The sequence below is a fragment of the Calidris pugnax genome, unplaced genomic scaffold (genome assembly GCF_001431845.1).
Source record: "Calidris pugnax isolate Ruff unplaced genomic scaffold, ASM143184v1 scaffold34, whole genome shotgun sequence".
In the NCBI taxonomy this organism is placed as follows: Eukaryota; Metazoa; Chordata; class Aves; order Charadriiformes; family Scolopacidae; genus Calidris; species Calidris pugnax.
The window spans coordinates 361,186-376,606 of record NW_015090771.1 but is presented as its reverse complement, the minus strand read 5'-3'; the positions used below and the strand labels follow the sequence as shown (position 1 = coordinate 376,606).

Genomic DNA, 15,421 nt, shown 5'->3' with positions numbered 1-15,421 from the left:
AAGCTAACAATATGGTGTACACTGAGATTCTGATTTCCCATTATACTATTTCAGTTTTATGCTTGTGGAAATTCTCTCATTTCAATGCAGCTCTGAATGCAGCCATCTGTCCTTACCAGGGAGTGGTGTGCAGGAGTATTTCAGGAGTCTTGGAGGAAAGTCTCATCTTAAGTATGCTGTAAATGTGCTGCCATACCTGCCACAAGAGCCCCCTCTGAATTTACTAAAACGATACCTTAGTAAAGAAAATAGTCTGGCTCAAGGTGGCAGACCAGAATTTTAATTCTTCTCCTTGGTTTCCTTTTATGAAGACAGCCCTGAAGGGAAGTTGGGGTGGGGGAAAATGCCTGCCAGGGGTGCGGGCTGTCCCCTGAGCCTGAGGCTGACATCCCCACCTGCAGAGTGAAATACATGAGTGAGCTGGTGAGAAAAACAAGACAGACCCTTCAGCATTACTGTCCATGTGGGCTCGCTCTGCTCCAAAAGAGATGGGCTGTGGCAGCAATATTACCTCTATAAGGGGAGGAAGAGTATTGCTAACACAGACAATCAGGGATTATTCTATATTACCTGGAAAATGGCAATTATAATGGAAATAAAGTGCAACTGCTTTTCTCTTGTGTCTCTTCCTATAGTGAGGAGAGAGAAGTCTCTTTCTCAGTGTCGCATTAACAGGGCTGCTGCAGACCCGAGGCTTTAATAATTCACACTGCCTCTTCACAGACAAAGAGGTCCTGACCCAGAATGGATCTAATGTTTTATTGTTTTGCTTTTTCAGGCATATTTTCTGAAGATTCTTAAAACTTTTTTATTATTATTATTTTTTTAAATGGGATGCATTTTGTTCGTATTTTACCATTCTCTGGTAATGTATCCCTTCTGTTCTTGCTTGTAAGCGATTCTAACTTACGTGACACTTTGAAAAAGTGAAAAATGTTATTGAAAATACTCTCCTTGGAAAAGTTCCAAAGTCCCTCAGTATATTAGCAAGCTCACTCACTCCTGGTCAACAACGTGAAGTTGCCATGATGACTATATTTGTTAAATGGCAAAGGAACCTGAAGACTGAAGAGTTAGAAGGACGTCGTTGTTATCCACAGAGATCATACTGCAAGGGCCATAGAAAAAAAAAACCAAACAGTCATTTCAAAACCCAGTGCTGTCCCAGGAAGGTGTTTCATGATAGAGCAGGTGATGAAGTTGTTTGTCTGGGCCCTCTGCTTCTTCATCACTTAAACAACCACCTTGTTAACTTGTTTGTCTGTTAACAACCAGTGAACCTGATGCTTGGTTGGATAAAACCTGCCCTTCACAGCTGACATCTGTAGCTATTTGTATGTGGCATGGCTGTGGCAGGAGGTGGTGGATAGTTCTGGTGGGATAAAGCTGGGAAAACATGGGAAGGAGCCACCAGAATAGGGTATAAGAGCTCCCAATCTTGTAAATACCCAATTATATACTTACTTTTTTTTCCCCCCCCCACAAATTAGTATCATTTACTCAATAGTATCTAATGGCTCCTTTGAGAACATTACTGTCTATTATGTCAAGGCCCCAACTTAGTGTATTTTTAGTTTGTGGGTTATTGACCTGCTCGACTCCAACGGTGCCGTTAAAGCGTCTGCACAGAGGGAGGCTCCGCAGGCAGCGGGGAGCCGAGGTCCCACCGGATCCGTCTCACCTGCCACAGCCCCACTGTTCATACCCGGAAATTCCAGCTGTGGATAAGGAGATTAAAATGGGATTTTTTTACTGTTATTACACATTTCGAGACTAATGCTGTTTACTTTTGTATGCATCAAAATATGAGTTTTTTTTTTTAAAGGCAAGTGCTTTATAAGAGAGGTGGTTATTGTGTGTGTGAGGCTCTGGAGAACTTCAGAGCTCTATTAATGTTTCAGGAAGGTAGGCGGGACAGTAAATCAATGTGTCAAGGAAAAAAATCTCAGATTATTATCTATCTAATCTGCCTTTACTGTCTTCATCCCTCCATATCTGAACACCTGAAAGCTATTATTAATGTACTACTTATTACTGTGCTTATGTGCTACTATTACCGGCACGGTGACTTTCTCATTTATTCTCAGCCGTGATATTAGAGCACGATACATCTGTTATAATTGTCTGCACCATGCATGTATGTGTACCTGCTAGATGTGTGAAGGTGGACCTGATGTGGAGGTAATTCTTTTCCTTTGGAAACTAGCAATAATATGAACATATGGGTACTGCTAGCAATATTTGCTAATCTAAAGCAAACTGCATTAACCTGGTGTTACGTGTGCCCGGGATACCTGTCAATCCCAGAGGATGTATGAGGAGCCTGGGCCTAATGAAGAATGTCACATCCCAAGAAACACACCAGCTCCTGAAAGAGCTGTTTGTCTCTATGTTTATGATGCAGAAGCACAGCAAGCCAAAAATCAGCATTGTGTCCTCGGAATGACTCCCACCCACAGGGCACCTGGAGGGTTTTGGGTTTACTCAAATTGAGCTGTACAGCCCAAATGTCCCCTGGTTAGCATGTCAGAGAGGGTGGGATGAAGCTGGTGATGCTGGAGCTAGCAATGCAGTGGGAGCTTCTCACAAGTGTCAGAGACTGACCTGATCTGGTCAATTGTCTTGCTCTGGTCACTCTCACATGAATGAGCCTCGCTGGCCTGGAATAGCTCCAGTGTGACAAGGATGCTGACAGGCAGAGTTTGGTGAAGCTTGGCATGTCATCCTAAGGAATGATCACTTCCAGATGTTTGCTCCTCCTCTTTGCCATAAGTTACCCCGTGTTGTAGGTTAAAGCTTGCTTCATCAACAACTGAGAATTTTGTAGTGAGATGGCTCTGACATTGGCATGTGTGTCCTTTTGACAGAGGTAACCCCCAAGCAAGCAGGCAGCTGGAGGCAGTAATTTCTTATATTGCTACAGTAGGAGCTGCCAAAGCTTATCTTTCTGCGCCCTAAACTGTGGCAATAAATCCTGCCCCATCAGAGGGGCTCTCGGCATCCCTGCCCGGTGTGCCGGAGGGAGTAGGAATGCCAGAGGTGGGGAGGGCGTGGGATTTGGGGTCACTCCTCTTGTGCCTTCAGTGCAAGGGAAGAAAAGAGACATCTCAGTTTCACTAGGGATGGGTTTAAGGACATTAGAAGTTTACCATGTTTTGAGCTTAAGTTAAAATCAGCACCTCCAGCTATGACAGAGCTTTTCCATGGGACAGTTGGATTGACATTTAATTCCAGGTAGTTGAACAACCACATGTGCCTGACAGTGAGTGGTCTCATGCTATCTGAAGGTGAGTTTCAGAGGAGCTGACTTTGATGGCAAACACCCATCTCTCTTTCCATCTGTGCGTTTGCCTGCCCCAGGTTTTGCCTTTTGGTAGTGCTGATGCAGTTCCTGCTGGGGTCAGCTGTAAATCAGATCTTGGAAGTAATCTAGATGAAAAATAACTCTTTGGATGGTTTATTTGTAAACTGGTTCAATTCAGTGATCTGTTTTCCAGCACAGCTGCAGGTTATGGCTTCAAAATATGAAATATTTGGCTTTTAAATTGTTCCCATATGACTTGTTTCCAGCATGACACAAGTATTTGTGCAACCTTGCCATGAGCTGGCATACAAAACTGGTCTGACTTCAAAACAAAGCGTAAAATAGAAATAACTTTTTTGTGCAAGTATTTTTTCTACAGTCAGGCCATCTCTCTGATATGTCCTCAAACATGACCCCGTGTCCATTTGCAGCAGGAACTGGCAGCGGAGAGAAATATCCCCAGTCACTATTGGGGCTGAATTCTCACTTCTCTGAAACCCTGTTCTCCCTGGCACAGCGGAGAGGGTGCCAGTCCATGGCAAGCTGGTGGTAAGGAGGGAACTTCTCAACTCCATGTTACCACCAACACAAAGATGTTACAGAAGCATACCAAAGAGCCAGGGTTCATAGCTGTCTTGTACGATGAAGTGGTCCAGCATTTGGAGACACATTCAGTGCCCTCTCTGCCTGCTGCATTTCTGGGGTACTGTGCTGGGATTCAAGCGCAGTTCAGCTCCAGATTATGATTATTATTATTATCTATTTAGTGATACAGGGGTAATGAAAAAGTGAAGACAAATAAGCTAAAGCTGTAAAGTTAATGCTTATAAACTAAAAGTGCATCAAATCACAGCACGAACACTTGCATTCATGAGTTTAAGGCTTATGTGCTTTAGTTTTACAGGTTTATTTAATTTTCCATAACTTTCTTTAGTACTTCACTGGCATAGTTTACCAAACATAAATTACCTAAAGCAAGGAACTTGTTTCGCTTCTTGTTCTGTGTCTGAACATGACCTTCCGGAGTGAGGCCTTGGATCCTCGCTGGGTTCACATACTCTACCATAATATAAATAATAAATCCACTATGAAACCTTTGACAGCTTAATGTTGGAATGAAGTGAAAACATGTCCCAGTCTTTTTTAAGTGCTTCAATTTCCAGGGAGCAGAAATGCTATTTTCTCTGTTTAGAAAGATCCCTCACATTTATGCAGTGTGGCAATCAAACGTAATTTATGCGACCAGCTATTAATACTACTAATTCTTTTTCTTCTCCTTCTCCCTCCCCAGATCTCCGGAAGACTTTTGAGCAGGAGCCCTTGGGGAAAGAAGTGTCCTTGGAGCAAGAGGTCCTGCTCCAGTGCCGTCCTCCTGAAGGCATCCCAGTAGCTGAGGTGAGCAGCAGCAGCGGTGTCCTGGCACTTGGGCATCCTGGCTAAGGACTGATCAGTGGGTAATGGTGCAGTGAGTTAGGGCATGGCATGATGAATGGGTGGTAACGGAGAGCTGACTGGCTGCTGCTGGTAGACAAGATTGATTTGAGACTGATTAATGGCTGTGGGTTATGGTGCCTTGCTGGGCAGAGCTGCAAGCCGTTTGGTTTCAGTTTTTTCTTCCCTTTCGAAAAATCACAGTTATATTTGGTCTCCAAAGGACACATAGCTGGCAGGGCATATTATCTACTATCTTTCCTTTTCCTTTTAAAGAAAAAAAAACATTTCACTTATTCTGAGAGGCACCTTTCAAGCATAGTATAAAAAGGTTTTAATTTTCAGTTTGCCAGATTGTATTTCCCTCACATTTGTGCACATGCTTGTGTGTGCACCAGCCGGCCAGGTTGGCACAAGAAGATGTACCGTGGTCCAGTAGAGGCTCACAGGTGAAGCAGCGTGAGGTGGGGGCAAGTAGGGTGTATGTCTGCCTAATAATCCATCTTCAGGAGCTTATCTGGTTTTCCTGCTGTAAAGTAAACCCGGGGTGGGTCCCCTGCCCTCCCCCCAGCAAAATCTGTGTCCACCCCTAGCAGCAGGCGTCCCTGTGAACAGGAGCTTGCCTAAGTGCAGTGGTGGCTCCAGCTTCAGACACACTGCTGATGGGAGGGGGGGTCTCTGAGTCACAGGGGGGCCTCTCAAATCCTAAATCCGCTGCCGCTGTTAAGAGAAAAATTGATTGTTAATGACGGTAATTCCCCTATCTGAATTCTCCTCGGTTTTCCTCTGCCACGCACAGAAGAAACTGTTGCCAATTTGCATTAGGATAAGTTAGACTGTCATGGCTAAGTAGCAAAGTGGTTGTCACTCAGCGCTGATGACTGATTTCTCAGGAGATGAAGCTTAAAGTGTTACCTCCCCATCTAACCCGAGTTTAGATTTAATCGGAATTGCAGAAACGTGTCCACAAACATCAGAAGGAATAATTAGCATAGAAGATTTTTCCCATTTTTTTTTTTCCCATAGGCTGTTTTCTTTCCCTGTTGAGATCCCCAAAACTGTAAAGAGTATTTAGGTCTGCCAAGCCGGCTTGCTGACAACTCTAATATTAATCAGTTGACTTTCCTCAGGAATTTAGCAGCAATTTTTTATTTTCCTTTCTGATGCTTCTTTGCATCAAATCAACTTGCCGTTGTGTCACGACAAGAGTGTTTGCAATGGGATATGTTGTTCTGGAGGTGCAGGGTAGTAATGAGGAACTTCATTACCTGTGCTAGAAATGGAGATTGATGATGATGGGTAGTTTGTTTGAATGCGGTATTACAAGCACCTCTGAAATTTCAGCAGCTAGTGTGATTATTCCCTCGGAAAGGTCTGTAATGCCCAGTTGGGCATCTGGGACCCAAACAGCGTGATTTAACATGATGCATGGAAGTGATCTCTGAAAAGATCCTCTGTGAGCTGCTCTTGTAATAATTGCACTTTTCCCTGCCTTCTAGTATCCTGGCTCACTCTGTCAATAGCTGAGATTCATGACTATACATTAACTGGCTCTGAATCTTATTTGTATCGTGGTCAGGGCAGACACCAATTAACACTTGGCAGGCTCAGAAATCGTATACTCCCCATCTGACATTCAAAAGAACCATTCTCAATGTTGTTTTTTTTCCTCTCCTGACTTTTGAAGTCAGAAGGAGATCAAACGCCCAGATTGGACAGCCGCCTAATACAGCCTCTTTGTAGATTCTTTCCAACACTATTAAAAGAACAAAGACCTGAACACTAATGAATATGAATACCTTAATGTGACACTTTATTACAGCCACTTGCTGAAGCTGGTAAGATAAATTTAAAAAAATGGAAAGATGAAAGGTAACTTGGTGGGTTGAAGGATTACATGATTATTTTAATTTAGAGATGAATGGGTTCTTTGTTTAAGACTTCGTTTATTTGTTCGGAGAAGTTTCTGATACGCTGGTGCAGGTAACTAAGTAAGAGAGAACTTGGGAGAAGGCAGGCAGCAGGCTGAGGCTTTTTTCCATCTTGTTGAAAGACTGCTTTGATTGTGAGTAGGGTAATGCATATGCTGCAGCTGTGAGCAGCATTTCCAAATGCTTTGGTGAGCATGTACCTCAGACTCTTCCCAGTCCGGACATTTTGTTTTGGTCTGGTTTGGTTTTGTTGTGTTTTTTTTTTAACCACATATTTGCTTTCTGAAATAGTCACTGGCTTTAACTCCAAAACAGAGGAAGAAAAGCTTACGCTGTGAAACAGTACAAAATACACATTCAGTGTAATATAATGCTGGAGTCCAGAGTCACGGAGTCTTCCTCTTGCTTTTTATCTTTGATTTTATTCTCCAGTATCAAGAGAAAGGTGGAGAATTATTTTTTTTCCTGATATTTCAAAGTGGTGTGAACAACCATGCTCAGGGATACATTCTGTCCTCTTTTCAGTAGCTGGGGAATTTAGTCTTATAATTCCCAGCCTATTTAATTGCAATTAACTGTGTCAAGCTCTTATGGATCAATGCTAGAGCAGATCTTACTATTATTGAAAAGCTGAGCCACATAGCAGCATACAGCTGCTCCGGAGGGCAAGAAGGACAAAGACAGAAATGGGCAGGCAAAGCTTTTAAAGCAGCACTTACCAGTCCCTCAGATCCACTAGGACATGAGGGGCATTAGAGTAGGCTCAGATCACAGCCACTAAAAAAAAGCCCAAGATCCAAATAGAAGAAAGTGTGTTAAAATACACCAGTTTCGTGGCCTGAGGTCAAATCCAAGTACACGTTGCTTGTTCACATGGGACCAAGTAAGGAACCGAGGGTTTGCTTGGTCACTGGGAAGACCAGATCAGCTTCTCTGCAGCCATGTGCCTTTGCCCACCAGCCCCAACTGGTGTCCCTGCCAGCTGCACCGTGGCGTGCCTCACCACTCACAGTTTTATAGCCAATATCAAGCTGAACCTACCTACAAGTTGTGAAACACCCAGGCAAATGCTTTGTCTTTTCCTATACGTGGCCCGGGCAAGCAGTAGAAGGACCAGTGCAGTTGGTTTCCACACATAGCCGAGGGGTGAAGGGGCAAATTCACTTGTTTCTGCTGTGAAAAAAGGGAAAAAAAGGAATGGAGATAAAACTAAACAACAGCCTGCCCTAGCTCCATGCTTCCCTGCCTTCTGCTTTTCCTCAATGGGGAGGAGCAGGATAAGGTAGTGAGATAAGCAGCCTGACCTGCCCGAGCTGGCAGGAGCTGCCGGCGCTCAGCGGAGATCAGACAGTTCCCTGGTGCTATCAGAAATGTCGTTCTCAATTCCACTCTCTTCTGCGTGTGCATTTTTTTCAAGCCTAACCTGAGAAGGCAGGAAGGGTCCCATTCTGCAATGCTCCAACAGTAATGGCAGTTATTAGCAATTACCCCTTAGCTCATTTAATTTGTTCTTTGAAAGATGCCAGCCTTGTGTTGCACATGGTAAAATACTGCTGGAGACACTGAGTCACATCAAATTAGCTCATTCTGATAGGTTATAGATCAAAACATCAATGAGATGTAAGATTGGTTAATATGCCGTAAGCTGCCAGATGAACTTTTGCATTGAAACGTGTGATTTGCTGCACCTTTAACAGGGGGATAGTTGCTTCTTTAATTATAATTGAGGTGTTTCACAGAGTAGTTTAATTACAAAACAGGGTACCACATACCGTTTGGTGACCCAGCTGGGTTTAAAACTGGACAAGATATTTATCCACATTCATGGCTTTAATTAGGAACTAAAGCAAGGGGAAAAACATCCCTGAGTCAGAGGCAGAAGAGGCAGAAAAGGGTGTTTTGCTGAGTCAAGATGACTGTGACACAGACTTTATTCAGCTGCTCTTGCACGGGCAAAAACTGGTGGAAGCTGGGGACTTCTCCAAATAGGCAGCATCAGGTGGCTGCTCCACCTAATTGATTATTAATACTACCACTGTTTGCTTTGTTTCATGAGAGCCACTTATGTTTAGCAGCAATTATCCCTTAATTGGGAGTTCATGTGTATGCATTTCCATGCAGGTGTGTGTCACTGAGGCAGTGGTTTATATTCCCGGCAGGAAAGTAGGCTCTAGGAGAGCAGAGTGGAGGAGTTTGTGGCCACAAATACTAATTAGCTGGGAAGTGACTGTCCTTTGCAGTGCCTTGCAACACACAGCAGAACTGTCTTTGGCTGGCAACAGGAGGAAGAGGGAAGTAGGTTTGTGTGCAGAAGGAGCACAGCCTAAGAAGAATGAGAACCTCTCATGAGAGCTGTTGGGTAAGGTCTGGCAATGGAGACCTGTCCTTCTCCAGAAGATTAAAGTTCCCTGTAATTGTCAGTGTCTGGTCCCATAGATTTATCTTCTTTTTTACATACTTTTTTACACCCCGTTCTGTTGGTGGATGGTCAGGGCACTCTTTTGAGAATTGAGAGAGGTGGGTTACAACCCTGTGCTTGAAAACAGGCTTGGGTTTGGATGTCATAGCTGATGCTACCTTATTAGGTGGTTCCCTGTAATTGTCAGTGTCTGGTCCCATACACTTATCTTCTTTTTTACATACTTTTTACACCCCATTCTGGTGGTGGATGGTCAGGGCGCTCTTTTGAGAAGTGAGAGAGGTGGGTTACAACCCTCTGCTTGAAAACAGGCTTGGGTTTGGATCTCATAGCTGATGCTACCTTATTAGGTGCACTTATTTTTACATTTCCTGTCCATTTGTTTCCACAGTGAAAGGAACCCATGTGCATTTCTTCCTGCAGGACAGAGTTTTTTTGAAACCTGAATTTTCTATGGGATCTACCCCTATACTTCTCCCCTGCAGGACAGAGTTTTTTTGAAACCTGAATTTTCTATGGGACCTATACTTCTCGTTTCTAGAGAAGTTCTGTTGATGCTGACGTTAAGTGAGGGCAGAGTGTGCTCCTAAGTGAATCTGTATGATTGGCACAGCAAGGATGATCTGTGGGACTGGAGAATGGTCAGGTTTCTAGTTCCTCTATAAAATAACACAACAGGAGGTTTTCTACAAGAGCGGTGATGTGCACCCTGCTAGTTTTTCCTCTCCACAGTTTGCGTTTTGTGGCAAAGGTGGTTCTGGGATGCTGGTTTAGCTAACACAAACTACCTCTCCTCTTCATGATGTATGCAGAAAGAGCAGCATTTTACCTTATGCATATTTTTGGAAGATGTGCTGTGTGGGACACAGCTTTTGCTGTATTTTTTTGGTGAGGTAGATGAGCGTACCTCACAGATTTCGCCCTAGAGAAGATAGCTTCTCATCCTGGACGTACTATTCAGTAAGCCTACAAGATTAGTCCATCAGGTCCTACTTTGACACCAACTGATTCTTGTTCCCTGTGGCCAACAGGCTTCATAGTGCCTGCAAGAGTTACCTCTGGCAGGGATTTGCAGAGCCACCAGTTCTTACCAACACCCTCAGACACCTTTTGCTGTATTTTTTTGGTGAGGTAGATGAGCGTACCTCACAGATTTCGCCCTAGAGAAGATAGCTTCTCATCCTGGACGTACTATTCAGTAAGCCTACAAGATTAGTCCATCAGGTCCTACTTTGACACCAACTGATTCTTGTTCCCTGTGGCCAACAGGCTTCATAGTGCCTGCAAGAGTGACCTCTGGCAGGGATTTGCAGAGCCCCCAGTTCTTCCCAACACCCTCAGGCACCCGGTGATAGCATTTGCCTTGGCCACTTCCTCTGGCATTAACTTTTTCAGATGCAGTGCTCACGTTTGGTGTGAAGAACATCAGTGCTCCCATGTTTTAATGGAGGGGTTTCCAAAATGTGGTCTGCAGAACGCATGACAGCTGTCACTTAAAAGTCATCTGATCAGGTTTTGCTGGATTTTGCTGGAATTTCCATGTGCTTCTAGAACTAATGTTTTTCTTTCACTGAAAAGTGTGACCTGGACAAAATCCTACTTATGTTAGGACTGGTAGGAGAAACTGTCCACAGGACAGTAGGCACAATGCCAATTTCGGGGAAAACTGGAAAGGGCTCATCCTTAGGGAATGCAGCCAGCACCCAACATCCTGTTCCGTTATTGAACTTGGTGATCTTGAAAAGCACATAGCTCTGTGCTGTGAAGAAAGAGGCCGTCCATCCATCCAAAGAACTGTAGACTTCACATTGGTAACCAACCCATTTAAAACTGTTTTCAGACAGACCCCTCCCATTTGCTTTGGGTATTGGAGAGTCCACATGCCCAAGTGGTGCTGAAAACATCAGCCAACACATGGAACCTCAACTCTGAACCCCTCTTTCAAGCAGGAAGGGGAGCCCAGCAGTTCCTGGTGGCCACATGGCAGCCACTGTGGGTTTCGGTTATAGATGCTGTGATGTGTATTTGGATTCGAGGGTCTGTGAAACAGAGTTCTCTATCTGCTACTGCCTTAGCCATGCAGTTCACCTTGGCCTCTGAAGTTTCTTCTGTAAGGCTTCACTTCCCCATTGTGCATAAAGTGAAGTGGTAATAGGGCTGGAGACATCCAGCAGCTGTACGTTCACCCTGTGTATATTCTAGTACTAAGCAGAAAGCTGCATATATGTGCAATTAAGGAAGTGTTTCCACAGCAGGAATGCAAATTCCCCTTATTGGCAGCAGAAGCACAGTAGCAACAACTGAACAACGTGTCACAGTGGTTTGCATTTGCTGTCTCATTCTCAATATGTGTTTTGCAGTCACTCATAGCTGTAGTTTCATCCTCTTTGGAGACTGCTCTTTTTTCTCTTTTTATTTTTAAATCTTAGGTAAAAAAATCTATTTCCAGCAAGTAGGATGCAGAGGACAACATCCTCTTCAGCAGGCAGTTGCTGGGATGAAAGTGTACATTTGAAACCAAATCCAAAAATCAAATAACATTCTTGAAAGAGGCACTCAAGTCCCAAGGTACCTGAAATAGCTGCTGGCTCAACAGCCTGTATGAAAACTGATAAAGTTTTCTCAGTCTCACTTGGACGTCTTGTACTGTGTCCAGATCAGTAGTTAGCTTCACAGATGTTTCATTCTTGCTGGCACATGTACGTGTGCCCTTACTATGAATATAGTATAGGGTGCATGTCTGGTGTCATGATTTGGGTGAAGAAAGGGAGTTGTGATTTCCCTGTGGCTGTTGGAGGTGATGTGAACTCAGCAGGGACTGCAGCAGGGTGAGTAGTGCCACCATGACTGGTCGGTAAAGCTGCAGAGAACACAAGCCACAACGCCAGCATGGTTGGGAGGTCAGATGGAAAGTGATCCTGCCGTGTTGGCCACAGGCCATCCTCCCTGTTTCCCCTGGGGAAAGCAGGGGTGCAAATGGTCTTGCCTCCCAGAATCCTAAATTACTTTTTATCGGGGCAAATCTCTCACTGCTCCCAGCTGTTTGCATCTTCTTTCTTCTGGAGGATTGCACTTCTTCTGGAGGAGGGCACTGGAGGGCTTTGCCTATGTCTAGGGGAGTGGAAGACTTGCTGTTTTCGGCAGGTGCTCTCCACTCTGAAGATGATTCTAGGGCAGGTTGGTGCAGAGGAGGCAATGAGAGACCAGGATCCAGAACTCTCACCCTGCTGACTTTCCTCTCGAGATTGTGAGAGGTGTAAGGACTGACTCATATGAGCAGGAGGGGAGGAACTGGGTGAGCTTGTATCCCTTTTCCATTCTTTGGTTTCTCTTGGAGCAAATGTGCTTCTGCTTTACCAGTTTCTAAAACAGCCACACATATGCAAGTGTGCTAAGAGAGTTAAGCGTCTAGTAATGTTACTAACTTGGTATGGCTAAAATTGTGTCAGCAATTATCTTCTGTAATGGGTTTTCCTGCATATGTAATTGCTTGTGTGATTTATGTTCCCCGTGTTCATTTAGGCTGCACAGAAGCCTGGCCCAGCTTTGCACGTCTTGGTCTCTGCGTGCGCTGCCTTATTCCAGGCTGCTGCTGGAAATGTCCTGCAGCTCAAAGATATAGCTGGGGCAGTGATTGTGGGCTTTCTTTCCTTGCTGATGGTCTCGCTTTTCATGTTGGGTGGCGTGTGGCAGGTTCCCTCTGTTAATTAGAACAAATGTGCCAATTATGTTAATGTATCTCCCGATACCAATCAGCGAATAATTAGAGACAACACATCTGTCTCTCACTGGGGAGCAGGATGACAGAAAAGATGCTGTGAGGTACGTTGCTCCGAATTCCAGCCGCCTTGGATGGTGCACTTCCTCGGCTGGTCATGGGGACAGCTCAGTCTCGTGGCAGGATCACCAGGGTGTTAGCAGCACTGGACGTGTAGATGCAGCACAGCTGGCAGGAGCTGTGTGCCTCACTGATCTGCAAATTACATCCAGAAGACTAAGGAGCTCTGGCCAAAAACTAGCTGACTTCAGGTGTGTTCCACCTTCTCAGCATCCGCAGTCACTGTCAGTCAGGATTTTATTCACTGTGTTCACACTTTTACAGAGGGGCCTTCTCCTGCTAGTCAGTTTGCAAACATAAATACATCATATAACATATACAACGTGCAACATATAACAAAAATACCTTCTTGAGTAGAAAACTAAAAAAAGAAACAGGGATTTTGTGCCTGCTTTGTTATGGGGGCTGGTAGGTAAAAAAACACATTTGCATGTTGTTGTAATATTCCATAGCTGTCATCTCCACAAGGGAACACTTACCCCATCCTTCATGGCTGTATTGTTGCCAATTAAATTAGTTCTGTTATGATAAGGAAGAACTGATGCCCAGGCTTTTTCTACATATATGCACAACCATCTATCTGTTTATTAATAACAGTTGGAGGGATGTGCCTGATTTGGTTGAATAAATAGATCTAAGTGCCTGTTCAAAACTTGTGCTTATAGCCAGTAAATGTACATCCTCAATATTTAGGCAACAGAAAACATCTGCTCTAGAAACCTCTTCTCCAGAGAGTTGAAAAATTGGAGCCATGAGGGTGTGATTTGACATGACCCTGAAGATGGGCATCTTGTGCACTTTGAAATGCCCAGGGGTACCCTGCTGCCCCTCTGTCCACTTGCCCAGAGGGTGCAGGTCTCTGGCACATCAATGACCAGTGCTTCGTCTGCCAGCCTTGTTGTGAGCATGGTGGTTTCCCCAGGGAACCAGCCACCATTATTCAGGCAGCAGAATTAAATTCAGGATAAGTTTCTGCATTGACTGGATTAACAGCCTACTTCAGCAAGGGGGCTGTGCCTTGGGGAATGACATGGCATCAAAAGAAATCATTGCTTTTAACTTCTGTAATAACTGTTTGCATACTTGTCATTCATAAATCACACCGTCTTGTTCCCCTTTCTTCTTTTCTCTTTCGTATTTGACACCTGTTCTCTTCCTACTTATGTGACAGAACACCCCTGCTTCCACCTCTTCTGGTTACCTCAAAAAAACCAAAATCTGAGGTTTGGAGGTGCTGAACACTGCTGTCACCCGCACCAGAAAAAATGAGGCCATTAATAACTGAAAATAAGTATCAACAGAAGTCTTTTTTTACATGTTTTAGTGTGTTTAATCAGTTATTGTTTCTACAAGGACTGAGGGAGAAAACACATCCACTCTTTCTTGTGGTGCTTGACTGATGACTAAAACATATATGAAAGGAACCTCCCATCTCATGTCAAATCACCCATCAGTCCCTCCCTTCAGAATTGGTTATGTTATTGTTTGCTACATGAATGGACTCACTCGTGACATTGCAAAAATCTGGATGCCAGAAGATGACTGAATTAGATACAACAAAGAGGTGACTTGTAAGAGAGATGGGGTTTAGACATGCACACGCGGTACCGATGTACTGGCAAAACAGATTTTTCAGGAAAAAAGACATCTTAATGTTTTATTGTTAAAAAATTCTCTGAGCCATTAGGTGAAGAGGATCTTTTTCCTAAGAGATTTTGTGAAGAGCCAGAGGCAGGATACTGAATTATGCAGAGTATCTTTTTTTTCCTGATATTGCCAACTCCTGTTTTCATATCAGCCTCAGTGTTTTTGCAGGGATGAAAGGGAATTTAATGCTCATAGCTTTAATTTTGTCTAATCAGCTGAGACCCAGACTGAATATGTATGTGTGTGTTTTTGTGGAGAGAGAAAGTGTTGCAGAGTGCTGGAAGGAGAGAACCTCATGCTTGAGCGTGGAGCCCTGCGTAGCGCCGAGGGCTGCTAGTGTGTGTGTGCTCGGATGGGCATACCAGAAATATTTTGGACTGAGCCTTAGACCATGGGATGACTGTAGTCCTGTCCTCAATGACAGCCTGATGTCCTCAATGTGCAGAGTACGGGGAAGGTGCTGGAGCCACACAGTTGTGGCAGTGTGTGTAGCACCTCTTGAAGTCCTGACACAGGTTTGTGCTTCATCCCAGAAATTAATAATGCTATTAAAACCCAAGGAAGATGTTTTGTTTCTGTGAGAGGCAGGGGTTAAGTGGCAGCCTACCTCTGGAGGAGAGGTGGGCTCCTGACTTGTTTTAGTCTGGGACACATGCAGACTTGACCTGTGAGTGAGGAAGGAACTGAATATTGTCATTGACTGAACAGGAATCTGTCTGCCTTGATTATACATGGCACCTACTAGCATTGATGAAAGGAGGAAGAACAATTGTAGTCATCCTGGCAAGGAAAGCCAGGTTATTGTCTAAGAGCTTGTATCTTCTATGGTAAAACACGAATGTTGTAGTGAC

The 15,421-nt window shown here is 44.2% G+C and overlaps 1 protein-coding gene across 3 annotated transcripts in view; it reads left to right on the top strand.

The window, feature by feature from the left end:
• UNC5C (unc-5 netrin receptor C) overlaps positions 1–15,421 on the top strand; it is a 267,227-nt gene that overhangs the window by 200,925 nt on the left and 50,881 nt on the right. For all 3 annotated transcript variants that reach the window (XM_014941264.1, XM_014941257.1, XM_014941251.1), the window contains one exon: positions 4,596–4,699. In XM_014941264.1, coding sequence (XP_014796750.1) covers positions 4,596–4,699 — 104 coding nt within the window. The remainder of the gene's footprint in view (positions 1–4,595; positions 4,700–15,421) is intronic.